The sequence below is a fragment of the Narcine bancroftii genome, chromosome 6 (genome assembly GCF_036971445.1).
Source record: "Narcine bancroftii isolate sNarBan1 chromosome 6, sNarBan1.hap1, whole genome shotgun sequence".
Lineage (NCBI taxonomy): Eukaryota > Metazoa > Chordata > Chondrichthyes > Torpediniformes > Narcinidae > Narcine > Narcine bancroftii.
In genome coordinates this window covers 29,924,662-29,937,790 of record NC_091474.1, presented here as the reverse complement: position 1 = coordinate 29,937,790, position 13,129 = coordinate 29,924,662, and the positions used below count along the sequence as shown (strand labels likewise).

General features: G+C 41.6%; 1 protein-coding gene across 2 annotated transcripts in view; it reads right to left on the bottom strand.

Moving 5' to 3' along the window:
• rbl1 (retinoblastoma-like 1 (p107)) overlaps window positions 1–13,129 on the bottom strand; it is an 83,309-nt gene that overhangs the window by 9,781 nt on the left and 60,399 nt on the right. The window contains exons 16-20 of one of the 2 annotated variants that reach the window (XM_069884547.1): window positions 10,856–11,076; window positions 8,944–9,120; window positions 2,661–2,732; window positions 1,334–1,427; window positions 406–602 (exon numbers count right to left, since the gene is read on the bottom strand). In XM_069884547.1, coding sequence (XP_069740648.1) covers window positions 406–602; window positions 1,334–1,427; window positions 2,661–2,732; window positions 8,944–9,120; window positions 10,856–11,076 — 761 coding nt within the window. The remainder of the gene's footprint in view (window positions 1–405; window positions 603–1,333; window positions 1,428–2,660; window positions 2,733–8,943; window positions 9,121–10,855; window positions 11,077–13,129) is intronic. The other variant, XM_069884548.1, reaches the window with a different exon arrangement.

The following is a 13,129-nucleotide window of genomic DNA, read 5'->3' as shown; positions in this document are numbered from 1 at the left end:
TCATATCCCTAACCCTACTGTCCTCTCCAAAGTCCCTCAACATTTACTTACATCCAACATCTCTAAAGCCTTTTAAACAGTTTCAGTGTCACTGGACCAACTGTTAAGTAATGTAATTAATCATGGGAAACTATCCTTCCTCCTCAATAACCTTTGACACAGCTCACCTCACATCCTTTATAATCTCAATTTTCAGTGGTTTTCCCTTCAGCTGCAAAGGCTCCATTCCGAGATTCACTCTCTAAACTTCCATAGCTAATATCCTGCCGATGATTTTTAAAACCTTCATCTGAGGCCACACTTTGGAACCTCTGGTGGTTCATCCTTATAATGGCTTGGTATTATTACAATTGTTGTCTGTTCAGCATCCACAGGTTAATGCTGACAATGGTCACGTTTACTTACTCCACATTCCAGTTTTATGTTAGAGTACTTCAGTGCAAACTCTTTAATTCTATTCACATAGATAGTGTTGTAGAACTTAATGAGATCGCCCCGTTCTTCCTCCACAGGAGCTGAGGAGTTGGATAAGCTGGCTGCTGTTACTGCTGGACTGATCACCTCACAATGGTTTTTTATGCCGGGTTCACAACAGCTGGTTTCTGAAAGAGGCACAAAGGAATTGTTAGTCTCAGGATTTCGATCAGACTCCCCAAAATAACTGTTAATTCCACACCAGAACATCTTTTCTAATTCTACCACCAGTAAAAAAAATGTCTACACTTTGTGAAAAATGCCTAAACTTGTAACATTCCAAGATCAGGAAGGTAAAGTGCTTTAAATCTGGTCTCAACAAAGTAATTTAACTTCAATCTTAGGAAAGCACACCAAGAGAATCTTAATTGCTCATACCACACATCGACTCTGGGAGCAGGAAGCAGAGTTGGAAATGGTCAGCAAGGAGAAAAGCAATCCATCGAATATATTAAAAAGCAAAGTTGGCAAAATGTAGCTGACTGATTCCATAGTCTTGCAGCAGAAGTATATGTATGGTTTAGGTTTATTCAAGTCCAGCTGCAACCTTCAGTTCTGAAGCATTTTTATTTAGAAAATGGAAATATGCCCCAAAACTGAATCACGCCTTTTCTCAAAAGCAAAAAGTGTCAAGGTATAAGAAAATGTTTAGTAAAACAAATAACCTTTAAGGAGGATTGCAGAGGAAGGAGAGATATGAAGGGAGAACACACCAGTTTAAGAAAACACAGTGTTGGTGAAACAGAGCCCATCTTGTTCAAGTTGCCCCATCTGTTAAATCTGAATCAGAAACTCTTGCAGAAAGGTTCCAGGAGTCAAAGGATATTCAAAGTCTCAAAAGCGAGGGAGTACAACTCACCATGGTCTTCCACCTTTACATCTCTCCCTGCATGCTCATCAATACCTGTAATGCTTGACCATCTTTTCCCTTTCAGCAGAACACTTCTGTACACCTGAAGCAGAACATGTCAAGGAAAATTAATGACTAAGTGAATTAAGAACGAATGTAGAAAGCAAGAATGGATGATGCAAAGATTGGTGGTGAGGTGGATTGCGAGAATAGGCTTTACTCGAAAATAACATTGATATGATAACCAACTTTTTGGGCTTGAGCCCTTCATCGAGGTATGAGCAAAATGTAGGCAAGCATCTGAACTCAGGCTTTGATGAAGGGCTCAAGCCCAAAACACTGGTTATGAATCTTCATCTTTGCTAAATAATGATACTGATTAGTTGTGTAGGGAATTGTCACAGGGAATTTAATCCTTAAAATCAGAGGTTTTACATTCTGGGAAGACTAAAAGGTTAGGAAATGCACAGTAAATAATACAAGGTGCTAAAGAACACATGGTGACTTGCACTATAAATGGTAGAAGCCCTTAGAATAGAGAGATCTATGGTTACGTGCATAGTTCCCTGAAAGTGGCGACTCAGGTGGGCATGGTGGCAAAAAGGTTTTATTTGAGATCCTGCATCCTTGGGGTCTGCGCCCAAGATGGCGGCGCCTATTAATCGGCAGCAGCCACAAGGGGCTGCAGATTCCAGGGAAGCGGAGAACTAGCTGGAGGAAAACTGGGATGTGTGGGAGCACTGAAGGGTCCCTGATCGTGTCAGGGGTTCAGATCTGAATCTCGGGTCGCCAATGGTTTGGACTGGTCTCTGGGTGGTTGCAGAGGCTGCGGAACCACTGGAGGCAAATCTACAGACACTCTCTTTTGTTTCTCTTTCTCTGACTGCAAGTCTGACTGAATGAAATATAAGAGGCAATATCTGTCAGTGGCAATTCTGTCTGCCTTCCAGCAGGTAAAAAGGAATTTCATATAATAGGACACTGTTTTATTATTATGACAATAATTTGAATATTGAATCTTGAAAGTTATAAGGGGCACAGAGACGAAAAATAGAGATGTTTTTCTGTAGCAGAGAGGTGTCACAGACAGGTTTAAGGAGAAGAATATTTTTGCTTTGAACCAGAAACCTGGAACACACAACCTTCAGAGGTAGTGGAGGTAGTTTTCCCCCATTGAAGTACTCAGCTGAGTGCTTGTACACCCTGGAGTCGAGAAATGGGATCAGTATAGCCGGATACTAAATAGTCAAAGTGGACTCTGCACACAGTGGAATGAAGGGACTGCTTTCTCTACTGTATAAATCTATGACTTGCTACATAAATAATGCAAACTTACATGACTGTTGGCTTGGGGTTGGCTTCTGTAACACTTCATGATATCTGTGAAAGACCTATCTTCCTTAGTAACCTGCAAAGAGTGACTATATTACTGAAACATCAACTGAACTGTGGCACTACTGAGAGAACTTCAAAACAGAAATTACAATACAGTACTTACCCTGCACAAAAACTAGATCTGCAATTTCTTTTTCCCATTTTAGTTCCTACTTATAATTTTTGTTACAACTTTCATATTTATTGCCATAATTTCTCCCTCTGTGAAAAGTTCCCGGGGAATTCAGCATCAAACATAGATGTGTACAGAGTCATGTGATGGAGTAGTGGCCGGACGGTGAACTCCAGCCCTCTCCAGAAAAGTCGGGAAAAACAAAGGAAAACACAAAGGCACAGAAATAAAAGTTACAGAAAAGTGAGTATAAAGGTGGAAAGAAGATGGCGACAAAAAAAGAAAAATCGAAAGCAACGGTAAGAAGAGAGGAAGAGAAGACAAAGGAGGAAAAAGGTGAAGGCCTTACCTGTCCGAAGAGGCACCTGTCCGAGAGAGAAACCCGCTCCCTCAGGTCGGTAAATAATGGACTACAAAAATGGCTCGCTGAGCCGAGTAAAAGTGCGCAACCGCACATGCGCGAGGATGCGAATGAAAAAAAACACACCGACGGGAGGGGGGACCAGCTGGGGAGTCGATCTCCACAGCCGGCAACGACAGCTGCAGAACACCTGCAGCAAGAAGAGACCACAGAAGACAATAGAAACAAGAAAGAAGAGGAGGAAAGGGCAACAAAGAAACAACAGATGGCCAACCCAGAGGAAGAAGAAGAGGAAGAGTATGGTGAAATAGAAGAAGAAAAGAAAGGCAAGGTAAAGGATATACTTGCTCTTATTAAAGGATACATGGAGTCATTTAAAGAATGGCAAACACAGGAATTTAAGGATTTAAGAAAAAGAATAAACAACACAGAAGAGAAAATGAATAAAATAGAGATGACTTTAACAGAAATGGGAAAGAAAATGGACAAGATGGAAGAGCGGGCAGTAGCAGCAGAAATGGAGGTAGAAGACTTAAAAAAGAAATTGGAGGAATCTAATAAAAAAACTAAAGAGACACAAGAACTACTAGCTCAAAAAATCTTTTCTTTGGCTTGGCTTCGCGGACGAAGATTTATGGAGGGGGTAAAAAGTCCACGTCAGCTGCAGACTCGTTTGTGGCTGACAAGTCCGATGCGGGACAGGCAGACACGATTGCAGCGGTTGCAGGGGAAAATTGGTTGGTTGGGGATGGGTGTTGGGTTTTTCCTCCTTTGCCTTGTCAGTGAGGTAGGCTCTGCGGTCTTCTTCAACGGAGGTTGCTGCCCGCCAAACTGTGAGGCGCCAAGATGCACGGTTTGAGGCGATATCAGCCCACTGGCGGTGGTCAATGTGGCAGGCACCAAGAGATTTCTTTAGGCAGTCCTTGTACCTTTTCTTTGGTGCACCTCTGTCACGGTGGCCAGTGGAGAGCTCGCCATATAACACGATCTTGGGAAGGCGATGGTCCTCCATTCTGGAGACGTGACCCATCCAGCGCAGCTGGATCTTCAGCAGCGTGGACTCGATGCTGTCGACCTCCGCCATCTCGAGTACTTCGACGTTAGGGATGTAAGCGCTCCAATGGATGTTGAGGATGGAGCGGAGACAACGCTTGTGGAAGCGTTCTAGGAGCCGTAGGTGGTGCCGGTAGAGGACCCATGATTCGGAGCCGAACAGGAGTGTGGGTATGACAACGGCTCTGTATACGCTTATCTTTGTGAGGTTTTTCAGTTGGTTGTTTTTCCAGACTCTTTTGTGTAGTCTTCCAAAGGCGCTATTTGCCTTGGCGAGTCTGTTGTCTATCTCATTGTCGATCCTTGCATCTGATGAAATGGTGCAGCCGAGATAGGTAAACTGGTTGACCGTTTTGAGTTTTGTGTGCCCGATGGAGATGTGGGGGGGCTGGTAATCATGGTGGGGAGCTGGCTGATGGAGGACCTCAGTTTTCTTCAGGCTGACTTCCAGGCCAAACATTTTGGCAGTTTCCGCAAAGCAGGACGTCAAGCGCTGAAGAGCTGGCTCTGAATGGGCAACTAAAGCGGCATCGTCTGCAAAGAGTAGTTCACGGACAAGTTTCTCTTGTGTCTTGGTGTGAGCTTGCAGGCGCCTCAGATTGAAGAGACTGCCATCCGTGCGGTACCGGATGTAAACAGCGTCTTCATTGTTGGGGTCTTTCATGGCTTGGTTCAGCATCATGCTGAAGAAGATTGAAAAGAGGGTTGGTGCCAGAACACAGCCTTGCTTCACGCCATTGTTAATGGAGAAGGGTTCAGAGAGCTCATTGCTGTATCTGACCCGACCTTGTTGGTTTTCGTGCAGTTGGATAATCATGTTGAGGAACTTTGGGGGACATCCAATGCGCTCTAGTATTTGCCAAAGCCCTTTCCTGCTCACGGTGTCGAAGGCTTTGGTGAGGTCAACAAAGGTGATGTAGAGTCCTTTGTTTTGTTCTCTGCATTTTTCTTGGAGCTGTCTGAGGGCAAAGACCATGTCAGTAGTTCCTCTGTTTGCGCGAAAGCCGCACTGTGATTCTGGGAGAATATTCTCGGCGACACTAGGTATTATTCTATTTAGTAGAATCCTAGCTCAAAAAATAGATACAATGGAAAACCATAACAGAAGAAATAACATAAAGATAGTGGGCCTTAAGGAAGATGAAGAAGGCAAGAATATGAGGGAGTTTATAAAAGAGTGGATCCCTAAGACCCTAGGATGTCCAGAACTACAGCAAGAAATGGAAATAGAAAGGGCACATAGAGTATTGGCCTCTAAACCACAACCACAACAAAAACCAAGATCTATTGTAGTAAAATTCCTAAGATATACTACAAGAGAAAAGGTACTGGAGAAGACAATGGAAAAAGTAAGAGAGGGCAACAAACCATTGGAGTATAAAGGGCAAAAAATCTTCATTTATCCAGATATAAGTTTTGAACTCCTAAAGAAAAGAGTTCAATACAGCAAAGGCGATTTTATGGAAGAAAGGGTATAAATTTATACTAAAGCATCCAGCGGTATTGAAAATATTTATTCCAGGACAACAAAACAGACTATTCTCGGATCCAGAAGAAGCACGAAAATTTGCAGAACAATTACAAAAATAGACTGAGGGAGGAAGACGGGTAATGAGAGTAAAAATGATCACGATTGATATGTATGCGGGTAAAGAGGTATAAGAGTGAATAGAGACAATGTGCATACGTGAAAGTATCTGTACTTAGAGGAAAATATAGATAGTATAGACAAGAATTAATAAGGGAAGGTAATGGAATAGAGAGAATAAGGAGGGAATTAAAAGAGTGACCTTTGTGACATATGAAAAGTGAAATCTTTTCTGGGGGGGGCGGGGTGGGGGGAAATAGCGGTCACTGCAAAATCAGTTGACGCTTGCGAGTGGATTCGCAAATCCAAATGGAGAGGGGAGATGTGGTTGTCCGACAAGGGATAAAGGACAACTCAGGAGGGGAAGGGGAGATTGGGGATAAATAAGATAGAAATAGGAGAATAAGGAAAATGTTGGATGTTGTAGGAATGTTGTCTTATAAAGAGTTGAAAATAAGAAAACAGAAATGGAAAAGGAGGAAAGGTAATGATGGAAAAACGGAAAGAGAAGATAAACAAAATATAAAAGGGCTACGCTGAACTATATGACTTTAAATATTAATGGAATACATAACCAAATTAAAAGGAAGAAACTACTAAATTTAAAAGAATAAATGGATTCCATTAGAAAAAATAACATATAGGTTAAGAAATAATATTGAAATATTCGAACAAGTATAGGAGCCTTACATTAAATACAATAGCGAAAACCTACCGGGGACAAATATTACCTAAGTTGATGGAGGGAGAAGGAAAGAAAAGAATGGACTCAGTAGAATTTCTGGTGTATTTTTGTTGAATGACAACATTGTCTGACTGGCTTAATGCAACCTAGATTGTATACCTAAAATGGATGAGGGGGGGGGGGGGGTGGGGGGGTGGCTTGGGAGGAGGGGGGGGGAGAAAAAGTCACTGTATATGTGTAAAAAAGAAATAGTGTATATCATGGCTAATGTGATTTATGGTGTGAAAAAAAAAACAAAACAAAAAAAAAAACAACATAGATGTGTACACAAGCTCTTCTCTTAACACAGGCCAAGTTAATCCAGACAATATGCACTCAAAACCCAGATATTTGAATCTGAGAAGTTAAAAAGTATGGAGTCAGGAGTGCCAGTAAACAAAGGAACCAGTCAGTTTCCCCACCACCCATTACAGTTTTCCACTTTCATTCTCAGTAAAAGTCCTCAGGACCTGGCAGCTGGACTGCCAGGGAGCTCAAGGACAGGTATTAGCTAGATTTTATTTCAGAACTCCATGCTTGCAATGCTTTTCAAACCATTTTCAAAAAACTCCAGCAAACACAATTCATCAAAGGGTCTATTCTCTAGACAATGGGGCCTCAAACTGCAGTTCACACCAAAATGTTGGAAAAACTCAGCATTCTTTACGTGGCAAAGATTGGTGACCCATATGGGAAGCAAATTTCAACAGCCTCCATTAATTTCAGTTCATTTTTATGTTCTGTCTGTCCCATGCCAGAAGTAGAAGCTGCGATTGATTTTTAGCTGCCTGCTCATGATCTGACAAGAGCTTCAAGTATATCAAAAGCAATTTAGAAAGGCCTCAACTACATCACAAGACAACCAGGGAAAGACATGTTAACTGAAAGAAAGGAAGGCAATAAGTTGAGTGGGAAGGAATGATATCTATTTGTAATCTTTCTGGTTCACATTCAGTGAGGAAAAGGTATTTGCCAAATGCTTGCTGCTGTAAATACTTCCCTTTTTGCTTTCCAAAGTAGAGCAAAGAGGGCTAGTCAGAATTAAACCTAAAATGAAGAAAAAGAATCTAAAAACATGCCAATATTAAATATTCACAGAGCAGAATGGATACCTGTTTACATTAAAACTAGAAATTACCTATTTGGGGCAGGCTATGATTTGATTCGAGATGTTTGTCAATATAAAATGGAGCAGAAATAGGCCATTCAGCCCATCAAGTCTGCCCCATCATTTAATCATGAACTGATCCATTTTCCCCACTGCCCGGCCTCTCCCAATAACCTAATCAACAACCTCTGCTTTAAATATACCCAACGACCTACAAATTCCACAGATTCACCATCTTCTGACAAAATAAATACCCTCTGTTCTAAGCATATGCTCTTCAATTCTGAAGTTGTGCCCTCTTGTCTGAGACTCCCACCACGGGAAACAAGCTTTCTACATCTACCCAAAAGTAACTGTTAAAAATGAAATAGTATGCATGGGATTTTAAATCATTAGGTATAGTTTTGAACTTGATTGCTGACCCAGAACCCCTCAGAGAATGTTATAAGGCTTACTGACTTCCCTTGCTAACATTAACCTGGTGAAGAAGGGTAAGCTTTGCTCTACCAAGCAGCACAACGTACAACAGAATGGACAGGGAACTGACAAGAACCATCGAACATTACAGCACGAAACAGGCCCCTTTAGCCTTTCTAGTCTGTGCTGAACCATTTTGTTTTGCCCAGTCCCACTGACCTGTACCCAGTCCATAGCCCTCCATACCTCTCCCATCCATGTACCTGTCTAAATTCTTCTTAAATGTTAAAATTGAGCCCACATTCATCACTTCAGCTGGAAGCTCATTCCACACTCCCACATTATATGAAAAAATTACCCCTCATGTTCTCCCTAAACTTTTCCCCTTTCAATCTTAACCCATGCCCTCTGGTTTGTATCTCACCAACCCTCAGTGGAAATGCCTATCTATATTTACTCGGTCTATCCCTCTCATATTTTTAAATACCTCTATCAAATCTCCCCTTATTCTTTTATGATCCAGAAAATAAAGTCCTAACCTGTTTAACCTTTCCCTGTAATTCAGTTCCTGAAGCCCAGGCAACATCTTAATAAATCTTCGCTGTGCTCTTTCTATCTTATTGATATCAAAGGTGTCTAATATTGAACAACAGGAGGTTACATTTTGGTCTAAGAAAAAGAAACCATTGGGGGAATGTTACTGAAACCTGCCTGTGTAGGTCATCATTGCCTCCCTGAAAACATGCTGGTGACTTGGTGCTACACATCCTTTTCACGCACATTCCCTACAGCCCCTTGCATGCTAAGCTTCAAATACAATTAGCTCTGTTTTTAGCACACAAGCTGAAATTGTAAACATACCTTGGCCATGATGTACACAGCACAAAGGAGAAGTTGATCAAGGTGCCGATTTGTCATCAAATCTGTGCAATGGACCAAAGAATATTCAAAGCAGGTCCATATCTTCCTACGAAGCTCTGCAGATACATCCAGCTTTAGACACAAGTCCCGTAGGCGGACACTGGCCAAATGATACACCTGGAGGAAAAATATTCTCCAAGATTTGTACACAAGGAAAGAAAGGAATAGACAAACAGAAGAGTGATACTGAATTGAAGGCTGTCAAACAAGACGACTGCAAAATACCTCAGGAGGGAATGTCAGCTTTTAAAAATGATGAACAACTGTCAACCATGTTTGAGGAGGAAAATGGAATAGGTGTCTGATGTAGTAGATGAATGGAGACTTCAGGATCCAAACACACAAGCTGCTGCACCAGCAGAAAAAATGAAAATGGTCTGCAAGGAGGGAGTTGTGCCACGTGGGAGCTCAGTTTTGTATGTGGCGTGAGTTAGTGCAAAGTTACCTGGATGAAGCCAATAATGAGATGCGAGGCACCAGATGGAGAGACACAGAATTCCGATTTTGCTGGAGTTTTTAAATAAAGATGAGATTTGACAGGATGATTAGAGAAAGAATCAGAAAATACTGGAAGTACTCAGCAGGAAAAATAAACAATATGTTTCAGGTTGTTGACCTTTCATCTGCTTGGTTTCTTTCTTCACATATGCTGCATGACTGGCTAAGTAATTCCAGCCTCATCTGTTCTCACTGCTGAACCAGGAGTTTTATTTTGCTTTATGAAATCTCTGCTATGATTGTGGAGTGTTTATTAATTAAAATTATCCATGGGTGAGGTGCCAGAGGATCGGAGGGTAGCTCATGTTGTTCCATTGTTTTAAAAAAGATCCCAGAGGAATCTGGGAATACAGATACACAATTCCCTGAAAGTGGCGTCACAGGTGGATAGGATCGTAAAGAGCACTTCTGGTGCATTGCCTTCATAAATCAAAGTCTTGAGTACAGGAGTTGGGATGTAATGGTAAAGTTGTATAAGATATTGGTGAGGGCAAATTTGGAGCTTTGTATGCAGTTTTGGTCACCTCACTATAGGAAAGATATGAATAAGATTGAAAGAGAGCAGTGGAAAGTTACAAAGATGTTGCCAGGACTTGAAGTACTGAGTACAGGGAAAGGTTAAACAGGTTAGGTCTTTATTTCCTTAAGCGTAGAAGAATGAGGGAGATTTGATAGAGGTATACAAAATTATGAATAAATGCAAGTAGGCTTTTTCCACTAAAGTTATGTGAGTTTTAAAAAAACTGGAAGACATGGGTTAAGGGTGAAAGGGGAAAAGTTTAGGAGGAACTTCTTCACACAGAGACTGGTGAAGTGTGGAATGAGCTGCCTGCTGAAATGGTAAATGTGGGCTCAATTTTAATATTTAAGAAAAATCTGGACACGTACGTTAATGGGAGAGGCATGAAGGGATACAGTTTGCGTGCAGATCAGTGGGACTAGGCAGAAAGTTCGGCACATGTTCTTTGGCTCTAATTTTAGCAAGAGGATATGGAGGATGGGTAGCAGGAACTTCTCTACGAAGTGGGATTATCGGCACAAGGAATGTGTTTGTTAGAACTTTGTCAGAACCTTTAAGAACAAAACTAAAATTATGGCAGAGAAGCTTGGAGGAGTCTGGATTATAGTCTCCATTAAACTTAACCTTAAATCCAGCTGGTTTCCGGGCATGACATTGTGTGCTGCCACTTGCAAGCCCGAGGTGCAGAGCAGGCAGTCATCCAGGGTGCATGAAGAGAAGTTTAGGGCAGCCAGGTCTAGAGCCACGTGAGGAAAATCATCCCAATAATCTGAAATGTTAACATTGGAATGAAGCTGTAGAGGAGCAATGTTAAATCACCACCGGGATGCTCACCTTTCTGAAGAACAAGGCCAGCGAGCCAGTCTTCTTGGGTTTACTGTTTGTGGCTACGGGAGGCTCTTGTGCTGATGCAATTCCCATACCCTTGGGAGAAGTGCTGATTAAGGCCTGGGCAGAGAGGGGCTTTTGGACTGGTTCTTCTGCAACCTGTCCTTGTTGGGGTACCCTCATTTGGACTGGGATGAAAGTGATCCCTCCTATCTCATTAGTGACACCTGGAAAATAAGCAAATGGAAATTCTGTTTGATAAAAGAGCTTTAACGAGTCTTTCCCTGCTCAGGGAGTTTTCACCACAATGGCCCCTGTGAACAATTTAGAGAAGCAGAACTAAGAAAATGAGAGAGAAATTAAATATACTTTGTGTCTGCCTTCATGGAATTCACAAACAACCAGAATCAGAATTTTTTGTCATGAACAAGTCACGAAATCTGTTGTTTTGTGGCAGGATCACTGCAAACATTTGAATGAACCACATTACAAAATAAGTAAAAATAGTGCAAAATAAAAAGTAAGGTGGCATCTATGGTTCATCATTCGTTCAGAAATTTGATAGCAGAAGCTGTCCTTGTGTTGATGAGCGCTCATCTTCAGGCTCCAGTACCCTTTTCTCCATGGTAGCAGAGTGAATAGGGCATGGCCAAGGTGGTTAGGGTCCTTGAAGATAGAGGCTGGTTTCTTAAGACACCGCCTCTTGTAGATGTCCTTGATTTAGTGAAGACTGGTGCCCGTGATGTCACAGCCTGAGTAAACCACCCTCTGGAGTTTTTCTTGGCCTGTTGCAACCAGCCAGAATGCTCTCCACGGTATACCTGTCAAGGATTTTGAGAGTCTTCAGTGACATACTGAATCTCCTAACAAAGTATAGGTGATGGTGAGCTTTCTTCATGATTGCATTGATATGGAGGTTCCAGGACAGAACCTCAGTCATGGATGTATAGTGAGTAGAGCACGGGGCTAAGTACGCAATCCTTAAGGTGTATCTGTGTTGATTGTCAGTGAGGAAGAGATGTTGTTTCCAATTTGTACTGACTGTGGACTTTCAATGAGGAAGTCAAGGATCCAGTTGCAAAGGACCAGGGTTTGAAGCTTGTTGACCAGCACTGATGGAATAATAGTTGAATGCTGAGCTGTAGTTGATGTCTGTATGTACAAGTTGGCGTTGTCTCGGTGATCCAGAGCTGAGTGGAGAGCCAATGATATTGTGCCTGCTGTGGATCAACTGTGAAGGTAGGTGAATTGCATCATACATTATACAACTAAAATTCTTACTTGCTGCAGTTGAACAGGTACTTGAAAAAAAAAACCTACTAAAATTTTATCATTAATTGAATTAAAAAGATAATAAATGGAGTATGACATTGGAAAATATGAAGATGTCCATTCTGGCAGGAAAAATTATGCAGCATATCACGTGAATGGCAGATTTCAGAGATTGGAGATGCAAAAGGATCTGATGTCCAAGAGCATGATTCAAAGATAAATCCAGGCAAATATTATTGCTAAGGAAATTGAAAGGGGGTGGGGGGGGGGGCATTCTGCTTCATTTAGAAGGCCTTGGAATACTGGGTAAGGGGGAGGTCTATTTAAGGGAGGGTGTTAATGTGTTAGAAGCAGTTCAGACAGTGCATGCTAAACTAATACCTGGGAATGGGTAGTTTGTCTTTCAGTGGATATTTAGATAGGCTCTTATGGGAAAATCCAGGGTTTGGGACCACTGATTAATAAGTACCTGGGATTGGTAGGGATGCAGTGTTGAGATTACAGTCAGTTCAGCCCTGATGTTACCAAGTGCCAGAGCAGTCCAAATAGGTGAAGTGACTCCTTCTTGTTCCAATTGGCTATGTTCATCTCAGATTTGAATGGAGTCAGCACTGACCTATGAAAGGGAAATTGTGTTCGGTGTGTCTCGTGGAGTTTGTTGAGGATGTGATAATAAAGAAGCTTCCCATAATAAACTTTGCAGTAAGTTGATGATTGACCACATGAATGTGAAGATGTGAAGATGTACTGGCATGGATAATTGGTCAACAGAGAACAAACAAAGAGTGGAAATGAATGAGCTTTTTTAGGTTGAAAGAATGTGATTAGTTGGGGAACTGTACAGATCTTTACTTGGGCCCAAGTAGTTTGTGTTTATTTTCCACACACATTGTACAATGTACATATGTACCAGATTTTTATTTGCTGCAGCTGAACAGGTATTTTATTTAAAAAAAAAACTGTTAAAAAGACTACAATAGTATACTGGGGACAGAAGTACCAGAGGAT